The sequence below is a fragment of the Chiroxiphia lanceolata genome, chromosome 12 (genome assembly GCF_009829145.1).
Source record: "Chiroxiphia lanceolata isolate bChiLan1 chromosome 12, bChiLan1.pri, whole genome shotgun sequence".
Classification (NCBI taxonomy): domain Eukaryota; kingdom Metazoa; phylum Chordata; class Aves; order Passeriformes; family Pipridae; genus Chiroxiphia; species Chiroxiphia lanceolata.
This window is the reverse complement of record NC_045648.1, coordinates 13,958,370-13,971,872: the sequence shown is the minus strand read 5'-3', so window position 1 is coordinate 13,971,872 and position 13,503 is coordinate 13,958,370. Positions and strand designations below refer to the sequence as shown.

Sequence of the window (13,503 nt, the reverse complement as noted above, 5' to 3'; positions counted from 1 at the left end):
CTTTAAACTTAAGACACTAAAATTCCAGTAAAATGAATGGTTGACTTCACAGTTTGACAGGGCTACAGACCAAAGGATTAAATTTAATGAATGCTGCTTTCAATTCCTTGAGTTTTATAGTTTGGCTGACTTTAAATAACAAATATTAATTGTTTAGTGCTCAGGAATACTGAGTTCCCTTGCAAGCTAAATTTGGCGATGGTCTTATGAATCAGACAACAGTCATCCAAATGACTAATGTGTAAATGAAGGACAGTGAATCTACTGCTGAAATCCACTTTATTTTGGACTATCTGCCTCTCCAAACTAATCTGAGAATTCTAAAGACAAACAAGGCAGGAAAAATCACCAGAAGTGGGGGAAGTGGGGAGAGAAAGCAAGACACAGGCAGTGAGAGGCAGACAGACAGACCAGAGAGACTGACTGCACCCAGAACACTGTGCTGAGTCACTGACTCAAGATTAGACAAGAGGCTCTGGGAAACAGCCATGCCAAGGTGTCCTAGGGAATTTAAAAGATTAGGGATTATGTGCTCATGTAGGTTTCCGGAAATAAACAACCTGGGGGTTTTGGTGGTGGTGGGGTTTTTTTTAAGAGCATTTTAGCCACTGAATCCACGTATTTGTCAGTGGCTCCCAGAGGAAAGACTACAGAGCCAAAACCTGTCTGGGTCTACTGAACACACAGATCAGGAAAAATGTTGCAAAAATGAAGGTAAAGTAAAAATAAATCCAAGGAAGAGTAATCTTCCTTTCTGCCTGGAGGATCACTTGCACTATATTCACTGATCTTAACTGAACACAAAGAAACATCACATTGTCACAGGTATAACTTCATTTAAATCGCTGATAGTCTCATAGCCAACTATTAGTGGGAACAATATTGCTTCCAAGCAATGCCCAAATTGATTTTCCAAAACATGGAGCAGATGGATAATGATGGGACACTCCCCACACACCTTACACCGTTTCATCCATTCGTATCAGTTGCTTACCATGATCCAAAAGCTGCGAGACCAAGCTGAGCCCTGGCTGACGTGCCAGGAAGCAAACACCTCTCCCCTCCACAGGCTCCATCTCCCCTCCACAGGCTCCATCTCCCCTCCACAGGCTCCATCTCCCCTCCACAGGCTCCATCTCCCCTCCACAGGCTCCATCTCCCCTCCACAGGCTCCATCTCCCCTCCACAGGCTCCATCTCCCCTCCACAGGCTCCATCTCCCTGCCTGCTGAGAACAGTGCTTCAACCTCATCTCCCTTGATTGTGCAAGAAGCTTGTACAATACTTATTAAAAAGAGCACTGAATGCAGTTTGCTGGTGGAGATCACCCAACTGCACCAGTGACAGAGCTTTCTTGCTCCACTTTCCAGCTTTAATTCAGATTCCCTCCCACTACCAGCAAGTGTTAACACTCTACTACAATATCCTAAAGGCAGAAATGCAGTTTTGTATGTTATTTGTTCAGCTGCTACATGGGGGCAAAAAAAAGCAGGTATCACTACTTCAAATTTCCCATGTTACTGGGAAAAGTCAAGAGAGCTTTCAGAAGTATCCTCCAAGTGTCACCATAAGTTATGTAACAAAGCTCTAAAAATATTATCTTCTTTTCACATATCAAGTTGAAATACATGAAAAGTATGTGTGCAGAAATGGAATATGAGAACAATGGAAAATGTGGTTTATCTGTTCTTGAAATTTATTTATTTTGAACATCATTTATTTTTAAATAATCGCCATTTTCTCCGCCATTTCCAGGAAGTTAACTTACTGAATGACAAATCTGATTTTAGACAGCTAAACCCAATAGCCAATTACACCTCTAAACTCCTGTGAGATAAATATCAACATAATATGTAATGGGACAATTCCTTGGCCACTTGGAAAACTAATTTGTGACTGATTCCAATGCTAATTTTAATATGATAGGTAGTGGCAATAAAAACAAAAAGCACAACCAAAAGATCCACTTCTCCAATACAGCTGAAATAAAAAATTCATATGATGAAAACCAGATTTTTCTAGCTCTTATCTAAGATATAAACCAGGAAAGAAAATAAAACAAGTATAGCCAACAGACTAACAATAAATGCTTAAAGGCAATACTTGAAAACCTAACTAAAGCATTCAGAACTTAAAAAATCAGAACTTGCTTGAGAAGTGCTGCTCATAAATCAGATTACAAAGTATACTGCATTTGCAAGTGTCCTGTGCACTGAATAAGGAATATTTAATTTGGGCTTTGATTCCACAGTGAATCATCTGCTAATTTATAGAATACTTCAGGAAAAGCAAATAACCAGCAGCAGAACCACCGAACAACCTCCCTCCTCTGCAAAAAGTATCAACAGAGTTAAAAAGGACACAAATACAACAGACTTGTTAACACTTACAGCATTTCTGTGTCTCTTGACGTGTTTTGCTATATTACAGCTTCCTTTCTTGTTATGTACCTGAGATTAAGAGGTATAAAATACTATTTCAAAACCTGCTATCTCATTACTACTTTTTGACTGTTTTGCAAATTAAAAGTACTATTTGGGGGAGGGGGGAGTAGTTTGGGCATACAGTATAGTATTTCAGGTTCTAATCCATGGATGAGTATTTTACGTACAGGAGAGGGAATAACCTGTTGCTACAAAACCATCTGAATCGAGCAGTGGTATCTTGATCAGTTCAACTCTGCCTTCAAGTATTGAGATACAAAGCAGAGTTACATAATTGAACAGAAGGACAAACTGCATCCTCAGTACTGGAACTAGAGTCTGTGTTATATCAGGTCAAAATGTGCACTCACAGCTTTTAGTGCAATGTACATGCTGGAAGTTATTTGAAAACACCCACAGTTGGGATTTTGGAAGAAAAATACCTCAGCTAATTTATGCTAATTTTTTAACAGTTAAAACTATTATGTGTGTATATAAAAAAAGGTTATCCAGCAAGGAAATGTCTTATGAAAAATATTTCAGATATGCTTGATTTGGAGACAGCAATCTAAGCAGATCAAGAACTAACTTGCTCCTTTTATTGCAAAGACGTGTTACAACAAAGTCAAAACAATGAAAGAAAACCTTGCAGAGCATTATTCCTCATAAAAGCAATCATGAGCCCCACCACAATAACAATGATGGGAGAAAAATGATTCATTACAATGCAATGTTTATTCCCAAAAGGTGATCATACCAATTTGTTGCCACATAAGTATAAATTATAACTCGCAGCTACAGCAGGAAAGCTCAGAAGTTCTGGTATCATCTCACGACGGGACGACAAAATCCTTAAGTTCTGTAGGGCAATGTATTATTGTGCACCAAACGTGGTACTTGAGTCAAGTACCTCAGAATTTGCTTCAAAGAGCTCAGTAGAGTAAGACTTTGAAAAAGCAGCTTTACCTTCCTCTGCCACACTCACCCAGAGCCAGCTGCCCTTCCAATGCAAGGGATTACAAATGCTTGCAAACGTCCCTCCAGCTCTACATCACTGAGATAAGGGAGAGACTTGCACACATCAACCAAAGACAGGCACTGAAAACCCACCACTGCTGCACATATGGAAGTAGAAACAATGTTGGAGACTAAGAAGAAAAACAAGCACCACAAGAGACACAAACTTGTACATGGACTTGAGTACAATCATTCAAGAATTAGGAGACCATCGGCACTAATAGAACTCCCCTGACTTGCTAACTACCATTCCTGAATTACTCCTATAAAACCAAACCTTTCCTACTTTTTTCTCCCCCCCCCCCCATGTATATCTCTTCAAATTAATAATTTCTTTAACAAAACATTTGGCTTATGAAAGAGATCATGCACACAGAAGTCACTAATGTCTCAATATGTATCTTCTCATAAATTTAAGATCATCACAGCCAATTCAAACACAAATCCCCACTGGACTTACAGTGTTAGAACACAATTTAACATCTGGAAATAACATCATGAAAAGACAAGGCTCCTATCTAAGGGTTCCTAGCCTTCAACATCACTTCAAAACACTATTGAAGTAAGAACAGTTCAACTTTTAATAACTATTATCAGAGACTCTTAAAATAAACTGCTATCAGATATGAGAAGGTTCTTTTCCAAATTAATTATTGATCAAAAGTTTAAAATACACAACAAACACCCCTCCAAATACAGGAATATATGTCTAGTTTTCACAGTGAAAAGAAGTTACCAATATGGTTTCCCCACCTTCCCAAAAAACTGTACCCATACCAACGTTCTTCAAAAATTCCATGAATAAATCAAAAAGAGTGGGTGAACAAAGACGTAGTAAAGTTAGCAAAAAAAAGTTTTAAAATAATCCTAACTAAACATTAGTGCAGAGTTGCAAAGCCAGTTCTCCGTGAAATTGGTAATAAAAGAGCAGATGAAATTTGGTGTAAATAAACACAAAGTAAACATGTTAAAAAATAACTCAGTGTCATAACAATGTAACTACTGTACAATGTAAAAGAAAATCTTATTTTTCTACACACTTTTCAAAACACTATCACTTCAGAGCTCAGTGACAGTCAAAAAAGCACAACTTAGTATAGAGTAAGAAAGGAACAGAAAATGAATGTATCATTATGTCAGGTAGAAATTTATGGTGCACCCTCATCTTGACAATTGCACACAGCCATAACCACCCTAAAGCTGCAGTTATGCAGAAGAAGCAGAAAGATTCAGAGAATGAAGAAGCAGAAGATTCCAGAACTAACCCCAGGTTAGGAGAATTATTATATAAGCAAATACCAATAGATTACAATTCTTCAGTTTGGCTGAGAACAACACAGAAGTAGCATGTAAAACACAGATGTTTGTGGGGGAAAAAATAAAAATTACCAAGTATATCAGTAAAAACCAATTGTTACTATTCAGAACACAAGAACATGGTGGAAATCAGTTAAATCACTGGTCAGCACACTTAGGACAAAAACACCAACATTTTTGGCACAAACTGCTTGCAATTCTTGCCAAAGCTGTAATCAAAGTCAGAAAAATTCACAAATCACAGAGAGCAAGTCCAGCAATAGCTGTAAGAACCACGTCCAAAGGTTGGCTGTGCCCAGGAAATCTAAGCCCCCGAGAGCTGGGCTTTTGCCAGCAGAGTACACAGCAAAGGTGGCAAAATATTTGCCCTATATTTACACTCTTTCCTAAAGCATCATTGCTGGCCACAATTGAACCATCTGTACTGACCTGAACAGACCTTTGGCAGGAGTTGGGAAAGAAAGATGTGCTTTAGCCAGTGTTCCACCATCTTCTTCCATTAGCTTTTAACAATTATGTACTAAACTATCAGCAAATTCCAACTCCATTCAATTGAAAACTGCTTATCTTTCGGTGACTTTGGAAATTCCAGACAATTCTGAACCAACAATTTAAATTCTTAAATAATTTTGTCACTATGTTGTGACCTTTAAAGAAAAACTCCAGTAGTAGGCTGCTCACGGATTTTAAAAAAATAAAAAATCACACACAATATAAAAAGAATAAGTGGTACCTCTTGAGATTTCAACTTTTCTATGTCTGTGGAGAGGTCTGAGCTTTTTCCATGGAGACTGCCATTTTCCTGTAAACAGACAAGTAGTAGGAACAATTAGGACAAGACTAACATTCTACATTGAAATTATGGGGGAAAGCACTGGATTAGGAAGTCAAACATTGTAAGACAATTATAACTTCTTTAAACTCCACGTTAATCACCACAAGGAATGACCTAAGAATGTTAAAGGCTGTGTATCCTTTGCTCTGCCTCCTGACAAACTGCTCCTTACAATACAGACCCACACACTCATTTTAGCTCTTCCTCAGAGACATCTGCTCTGGCAGCCCATGTAGGAGTACTCAGAAGTTCTCGTTATTCAAAATTCTGAATCAGTAAATGTGCCTCATTAGTTGAAAGAAAACCAAAAATGAAAGACCATACATCATACCCAAAATTTATGCATGTAAGTTTGATTTAGATTGGTAAATGAAGTCCAGTGCTTTTTCAGTGAATTCAATGCAGAAGAGAAATTCCTGTGTTCTCCTTTTTTTGCAGAAGATCACAGCCATGGGTCAAGTTAATTTGTACCTCTTAATCTTTATCAATTCTATCTACAGAGAATATATATTTCTAGTGTTCACTTTTCTGGGGAGAACACAGGAACAGAGTTTTCCTGTAAAAAAAGGAATTGAGTTTTCTTTAAAAAAGTAAACTGTTGTCATTTAAATGACATTCCAGGCTACTATTCTTCATTGCCTCATATAAAAAAAAAAGGCTAACACACAAGGCTCACTGACTTTACATTATTGGAACGTTAGCTGGCTGATCCTCTAACACAAAACAGTTGTGATTAATATATCCACACAGCCAGTGAATTGCAAGCTCAAATTCCAGTTGGATCAGCTTAACTCATGATTGATTAAAATTAATCAGCAACGTCATAAATGACTGTCAAAACACCAAACACGTACAAGGAGAATATGAGTTACTTAAAGCTGCATAATATGACTCCATTTCAAATGTAGAAGAGGCATTTGAAGGCTGAGCTTTATGCCTCAAATTATGCAGGATGTTTAAAAGAATGCCTAATTTCCATGTTGCACAGAAATATTTCTTCAACCCATAAAGTACTTCTACATTTCTATTATAATTCCTTTACTAATGATCAATAGAAAAATTAGGACTTTGTGATAAATCTTTTTATCTATTGCTGTCTTCCAAAGTCAGGCAGAAGCTTTACCAGTATCCAGTGAGCTGAACAAGATTTTGCAGTCTACCCATTTTATTCCACAGCATGAGAGAGCTGCAAAGGTGTAAATGCTAACACAGCTCTGGCTCCAAGGTACTGAAATCAGAACATCAGGTCTGCTGGGTATTTCTCATTCAGGTACTGAGCTCGTTGGCTTTTTAGGGAGTAGATATTCATAAAAAGAATATCGAGTAGATGAAAGGGTTACTAGGGGGAAAGCTTGCTTTTGACCACTGAGTTGGGGTTTAAAAGGGTAATGTTATTTTAGGATATTAGATACTATCCAAAACCTTCAGCTCGATAAGCAGGACGGATGAAGTGGGAATGATAACAGGAGGAAGGTATTTAAAAGAGAAGCCTCTCCTCAACATCATGACACAGCACATATTATAGCTGGGTAATGTTAACAGAGAGGCAAGGGCTCCCTGCACTTCACCAGTAAATCTGCTCCTGAGGAACAAGACTTTCTACTTCATTTTCATGGTCATCATTCATTCAAGTGCACAGTTAAATATGGTTTATTTTCATGAATTCTTAACCCATATATTTTTTAGCTTTAGAAATCTGAATCACTATTGCAGCTCAAAGTCATTAAAGTCTCTAGAAGATGCTAAAATGTGTATTTAAAGGAGTTCAACCTTCAAAAACTTTACCAAATCATGTGCCAATTTACATTGTACATTCCCATAAACTTTTACTATGAGTTATTATGTGGGTATCTTACCCTTGAAGATTCGTATGAAGGACTTGGCTGACCACTTGTTCCCCAGGATGTGGCACCTGTTCGCTCATCCATACCTAGGAATGAAAAGAAAAATACAGACCTATAAGAAATGATAGCCAAAACAATGTTCTCTGATGCAACCTGAAAGAACATTCATCTGCTTCCACGCACTTAAAGCAAATTCATCTGCTTCCACATACTTAAAGCAGTATTTCTAAAACCAAAATTTAAGATGAACAGTTTCCTCGTTAATTAAGCTGGCTACAGAGGAACCTGCTCATTTGGACACCTGCAGCTGCTGAAAACAGGAGCATAAAAAGCCAAGATTTGCCAATCTGCAGTGTGTGCCCTACCCAATCCATAAGAAATTAGCATGAGGAACAAAACAGGCACAAGGATGGGAACACGGGGGCTGTTTGCACAGCCCGATTTCTCCTGCATCTTAAGCACGGAATGTTGCAGCACATACTGTGAAATGTATACTTGTTATCTACTCTCTGCTCTTGTGTCTTGCTTAAGTATTGTAAAATGTGCAAAATTATTTCCCCTCCTTGGCCTTCACACGACACACAAGATATTTTAGCACAAGGGGGGAAAAAAAGGCAAGACAGACTGGTTATGTTTCAATGGCTTAAAAAACCCACAGAGGCTCATGGTGTCTGCCCTACTAAAACAGTCATGTTTTTTACACTCTCTAACGGTTCTTTTAGAATCAGTTCCTTTTATGCAAATCCAGGTTACAGATCACAAGAGAAAGGGGAAGGAAGAAATAGGGAGATCTTTAAGCACGGTATCAGAATATATATCCCACGTATCATTCCATTTCCAGTCAAATTTAAATGGTCAAACCATCTTTAAACCACATTCCCAAACAACTCATTGCAAAAGCACCTGAATTCCTACAGCAAATTCCTTCACACAGGATGAAGGCACTATTCTAGCAAGTAGGTTCCTGATTATCTGTATTACATGATTTTTTTGTAACGTGTGGAACTTCCATCCTGAATTGCACACTTCCACGCACTCTGGTCTCCAAAACACAACTCATTGCTTCTCTGTCACATGAACTTTTCTCACAGCTCTGATAAACAGCATAAATTCTTTATGTGATATATACTATAAAATATTTATGAAGCTTTATAATGTCATAATTTATAAATAAGAACTAAGTGTCACGATTTATAAATAAGAGCAGTGCACAAGTTACTCCATACGATCATCTCTAAACCCTAACTTTATATTGCAACTATAAAGTTTTCATTAATATTTCTCAGACTGACCATACTACAAAGTAGAATTGAAGTTAATACTTCAAATAACTACCTATGTACTACTAGTATTCTAATCATTATTTCCTTAAGAAATGTGCTTTATGAAGCTATAAAATTCTGCTTTGACAAGGACAGCCTGCAGAAGGGAAGGTCAAATTGAAAGTACAGTATAATCAGCCAAATAAAAAACATAGACACCTTTTGTGTAGTGCAGGAAAGATCCTCAAGGTTGAAAACACCCTTTGAAAATGCAAACCCACCACTATATTGAGCCAGCACTTTAGGGAAGTTTGCTGCATTTTGCAGCTGACAGCATTGTTGTTGTTTCATTGTAACTGGTCCAGGAGCTGAGTAAAGAGTCGTGGCTGGCACTGACAAAGGCAAAAGTAATCTTTTGGCACAATTGACTCTTTTCTGCCAGAAACAACAGCTCTAATAATCCAGTGATTATCATAACAAGTCTTCCATTGCTTTAGTTTAAAAAGAGACATATGGTGGGGGGGGGGAGGAAAAATATCTCACTGCAAGACCAAGTCCTTGGGAAAGTTTAAGACACAGTACATAATATCAAACCATTTTAGGAAATATGTCAGGAGATAATGGTTATGCATAGAGTGTTCAGAGGCATGACCCCTGATCAGTAAAACATGCTACTCATTTAAAAATTTGAGTCAGTGGGACATAAGGACTTATGTTAAGGTTCTGCTACATCAGCACATGTACAGCTAAAAATTCTTGTATTTTAATTCTACCATTTGAATTATGCAAATAATTTAAAGAAACTGCCTTCAAACAAAATGTAAGAGTTTAAGATGGGAAGGAAAACTGATTTCTAAATAGTTCCTGTAATTTTTTCTCCTAAAAAAGTCTAGTACAGTTAGCTAGAGTAGTCAGGAGGATCAAAACTTCCTTTTTGCTGTTAGGTGTCTTTTTCCTCCTTTTCATGCAGCATTTTTTCTTCTTACAAGACCCAAACACCCAAAAATACCCTTTAAATAAAATTTGCACACAAGGAACGTACTTTCACAGTTTGGATGTTCTGTGAAGGCTACAAGAAAAGAAAAAATCATATACTGCACACAGAGCACCAGCAGTCTTACTGCTGCTTGACATCTGGATTTGACTTGGAATGACACCCCTGCTGCCCTTGGTCTCCACCAACATAAGACACCAAACAAGTACAGACCCAGGTAGGCAGCAACACAACCAGGAAATCAGATATGTGTCTATGATGGCACTCAAGGAATCTGTTCTGGTTTGGACACTAATGTGTCCTTCCACAGATGACAGGTAAAAACCAACCAAATATTGCAAGAGACAAAGACCAGTACAATTTCTAGCAGGCTGGGCACAAACAAACAACATATACTTGAATGCAACTAAAGGTAACTCTACTGAATGAGCCAGGACCATAAGATACACCTTTTGGATGGAAAGCTCCTGAAGTGGGGAATACTCAGAAAGAAAGAACACGGGAGTCATCTATGGGAATAAACTCAATAAAGTCTCAGAGCAGAAGTGTCATGAAAAAAGTTCCAGCATTTTCCTAGGAAATGCAAAAGCGAATGGAAGAACTAGGGGAATCATCACCTTCGTATAACACCTTCCACAGGGAAATGTGGGGACCAATTCCAGTATCCACTGGATAAGGGGCACAGGAAAGCTGTGACAGAAAATGTGCTACCCAGGGAAGGGTTGTAGTATCTCAGTCTCCATAGGTAATGCAAAAAAGGAGAACATTGAACAACCATGTTGTTCTAAAGGTCCAATAAGAGACACATGCACTCAGGCAGACAGGACTACAACGAGGTTCTACCCACACTTCCTTTTGTTAGTAGGCATTGAAGATGGAAAGCAATGGAAATGACTCACAATTTCATAGTTCTCAATCAAAATCGACTGTTTCTACAGCAGAGACTCTGCAGCTTAATGAGGGGGTGATTCAGTCAGCCTGATGCTGCTGGAGCACCTTGAGCCACCAGGCTGGGGCTGGGCTGGCTCACACAGCACCTCCAGGCACTCAGAGCACTGTCCCAGTGAGGGCCAGCAGGACACAGCCCTGCCCTTGGCCAGCCCCAGACAGAGCACCAAACCCTCCAAACCCTCCGAATCCAGGCCCTGGCCAGGCTGCAGGAAAGGCTGAGTGTTCCTCACTCACCTCAGGAAGATGGGCCAAGTCACAAGAACACCTTCTGGCTTTGTGCACTGAATTCTAAAAAGGCTTTGCTTAGTTGTCACTTTTATGATGCTGCTGTGAGCATTTCAAGCTATTCTAGGAGAAAAGTTGAAGAAACTTGTTGCCTCATTACTTTGACATATGTATTCATGCTGAAGAAACAGGTCAAAACATTCATCTAATAAAAAAAAATTGGATCTCAATCAAACTGAAATGAAAGTTACTCTTGCTGGCATAAGACAAAGAAGACTATATTTAAAACTTATTTCAAGAGACACAGGCTCTAATGTTCGTGTAAACACGATAATATACTTTATAGGGTTACCATCTGCTATGATGTTGATCAAATAAATGATTTGACAAAAAAAATCACATTGTGGATTGTTATACTAGGTACTCAAGGTATGAGTTTCTATCTTTTATAGTTTCTTTATCCAATTTTGTTTCAGAGTAATGATATTCCTTCAGATAAGATTCAACCGCTGAAATCAATTACAAAAAACCTACAGCACAAACCATAACAGTGCTGATTGTGTTTTGCATCTTAGACACAAACAAATCAATCTACCATTAAGCCATATATTACAAAGGTCTATTGTGAAGTATGATACCAATTATTACCTAAAATTATATTTTAGATCTAGACTTTCTAGTAAGGGGGTACAAAGAGTAGAATTATTTGATGGAAAATACTATACTCAAATATTTTAACTTTCGATAGGCTAAGACTAGTTCTCAGCCTCTTCTTGTTGCTTTCAATAGAAAATATTTCTCTTTTTAAAATAGACTCTATTTTTAGTAACATAATAAAACCATTTATATTCTAACAAAGAACTCAAAATTCACAAGTCAGATAAGTAAAGACAAGATACATTTATTACTCAGGGAGGGGGTGGAAACATGGATGACAGGGGACCAGAATGACACTCAAACCAAAACCAGCTTTGACAATAGATGTAATGTGGTGGGCTTAAAATATACAAAGCTAAGGGCATTAATCAAATTGAGAAGAGAAATGAAACACAGGCAACCTATCAATAGTGTAACCACTTCAGTGCCATTGGCATAAATTCAGATGTGACATTATAATTAGGTAAAAGACAAACCACTTTCATTTCAAACTATATAAACAGAGAACTTTCCCTCCATCCGCCCTCAAAGGAAAAACAAGGGGAAGTACAAGCACAGAGGGGAAAAAAAAAAAAGAAATTTCAGATCTCCATCCATACTCTTTCTTGGAGAATGTACTGATGGTCTTACAGCATATGGATACCAAGTTCCCCCCGTCATTCCAGATAAAAGATGAAAGTTCCTCCCCAGTAACGACCTGCTTATTAGAGGCACCAGTGGGAGTAGCAGAGCATCCCTTTCTGTACCTTTTGCTCCAGAGAAGATGGATGGAAGACCTAAGGATATGTCACACAAACACCATCTTGAGTCAGGGTTGTCTGGCACAAACCCTGGACTCCACAATTCCTTCAGGAAACTGCCCAAGACAGTTTTATTAAGTTGCATGATGCTGCTCACTCTCCTCACTGCATTGAGCCGTGGGGTCACAGATCAATTAATCCATCGTGTGGTCTAAAGGTGAGATTCCTCCTGGGCTTAACTGTTAGTTTCCATATCTTCCCCCACCTGTCCAGTCAGGTTCATGACCATGGCAGTGGGGGTTATTAACTTCCAGCCTCTAATGGCAGGGATTTAGGAGCACAAGGAAGCACTGCAGGGACTGAAGCCCCTTGAGGAGACATCGCTTACCTCGACTGGTGCCCATAAAACACTTGCTTCCATCTGAATATCAATCTTTGCAAAGATCAGTTTAGAAAATCTGTTTGAAATATCAACAGTGATTATCAATAAGAGTAAATAAATTAATTTTCATTTTTGAAACACTGTTTATCCTGGAGAATTCCAGAGCATGATTATCTAACACAGCAAAGAATAAACATCTGCTATGCCAGTCATTGTGGAAATTATTTTAAGAATTGCATTATATCAAGTTCACTTCTATCTACAGAATAGGCAATCACAATTAAAACTTCAGTAGAACAAAATCAGTCAAATGGGAGGAATGTACAACAAGTACACAATTTCCCTGGGCAATAACCAAAACTGAGACCAAAGATTACGATTGAGAGATGTTAAAAATTAATTGTAACCTAAAATATCAGCAAATTGAATACTCCCTGTATGGAAAGCTGTTTAAAACCTATACTTTCATACAGAAAATTATTTGCAAGAACAGTATTTTCTCAGGTCAGAATAAAACTTCGGGGTGTACACTTGAAGAACTTTTTCTAATGCAACAAAAGACTTACATTGTAAAAATACAGAAGAACATGGAAAAAAATCATGTTGGTTCAGGAAAAGCTTGAATTTGTTTTAAAAGTGTCTATTAGCATCAAAAGCCAGTACCAACAATACAGTTCCTGCATAACTATCAAGTATTTTTTAGATTTGTTTCAACTCATTACCTAAATACAATTTGCTATTAAAAAAAAAGGCAATTACTACTTTTAACTTGATTTCACAAACAGTCCTATTCATTTCTTGCAATAAGACCTATGTACTCCCTTAGAACAAAATTAATTCCTGTAATAGGAGCACTC

General features: G+C 37.9%; 1 protein-coding gene across 12 annotated transcripts in view; it reads right to left on the bottom strand.

Moving 5' to 3' along the window:
- The window catches only part of TCF12 (transcription factor 12), a 163,432-nt gene that overhangs the window by 112,384 nt on the left and 37,545 nt on the right, over positions 1 to 13,503 (bottom strand). For all 12 annotated transcript variants that reach the window (XM_032700728.1, XM_032700731.1, XM_032700721.1 and 9 more), the window contains 2 exons: positions 7,448 to 7,521; positions 5,490 to 5,558 (listed from right to left, as the gene is read on the bottom strand). In XM_032700728.1, coding sequence (XP_032556619.1) covers positions 5,490 to 5,558; positions 7,448 to 7,521 — 143 coding nt within the window. The remainder of the gene's footprint in view (positions 1 to 5,489; positions 5,559 to 7,447; positions 7,522 to 13,503) is intronic.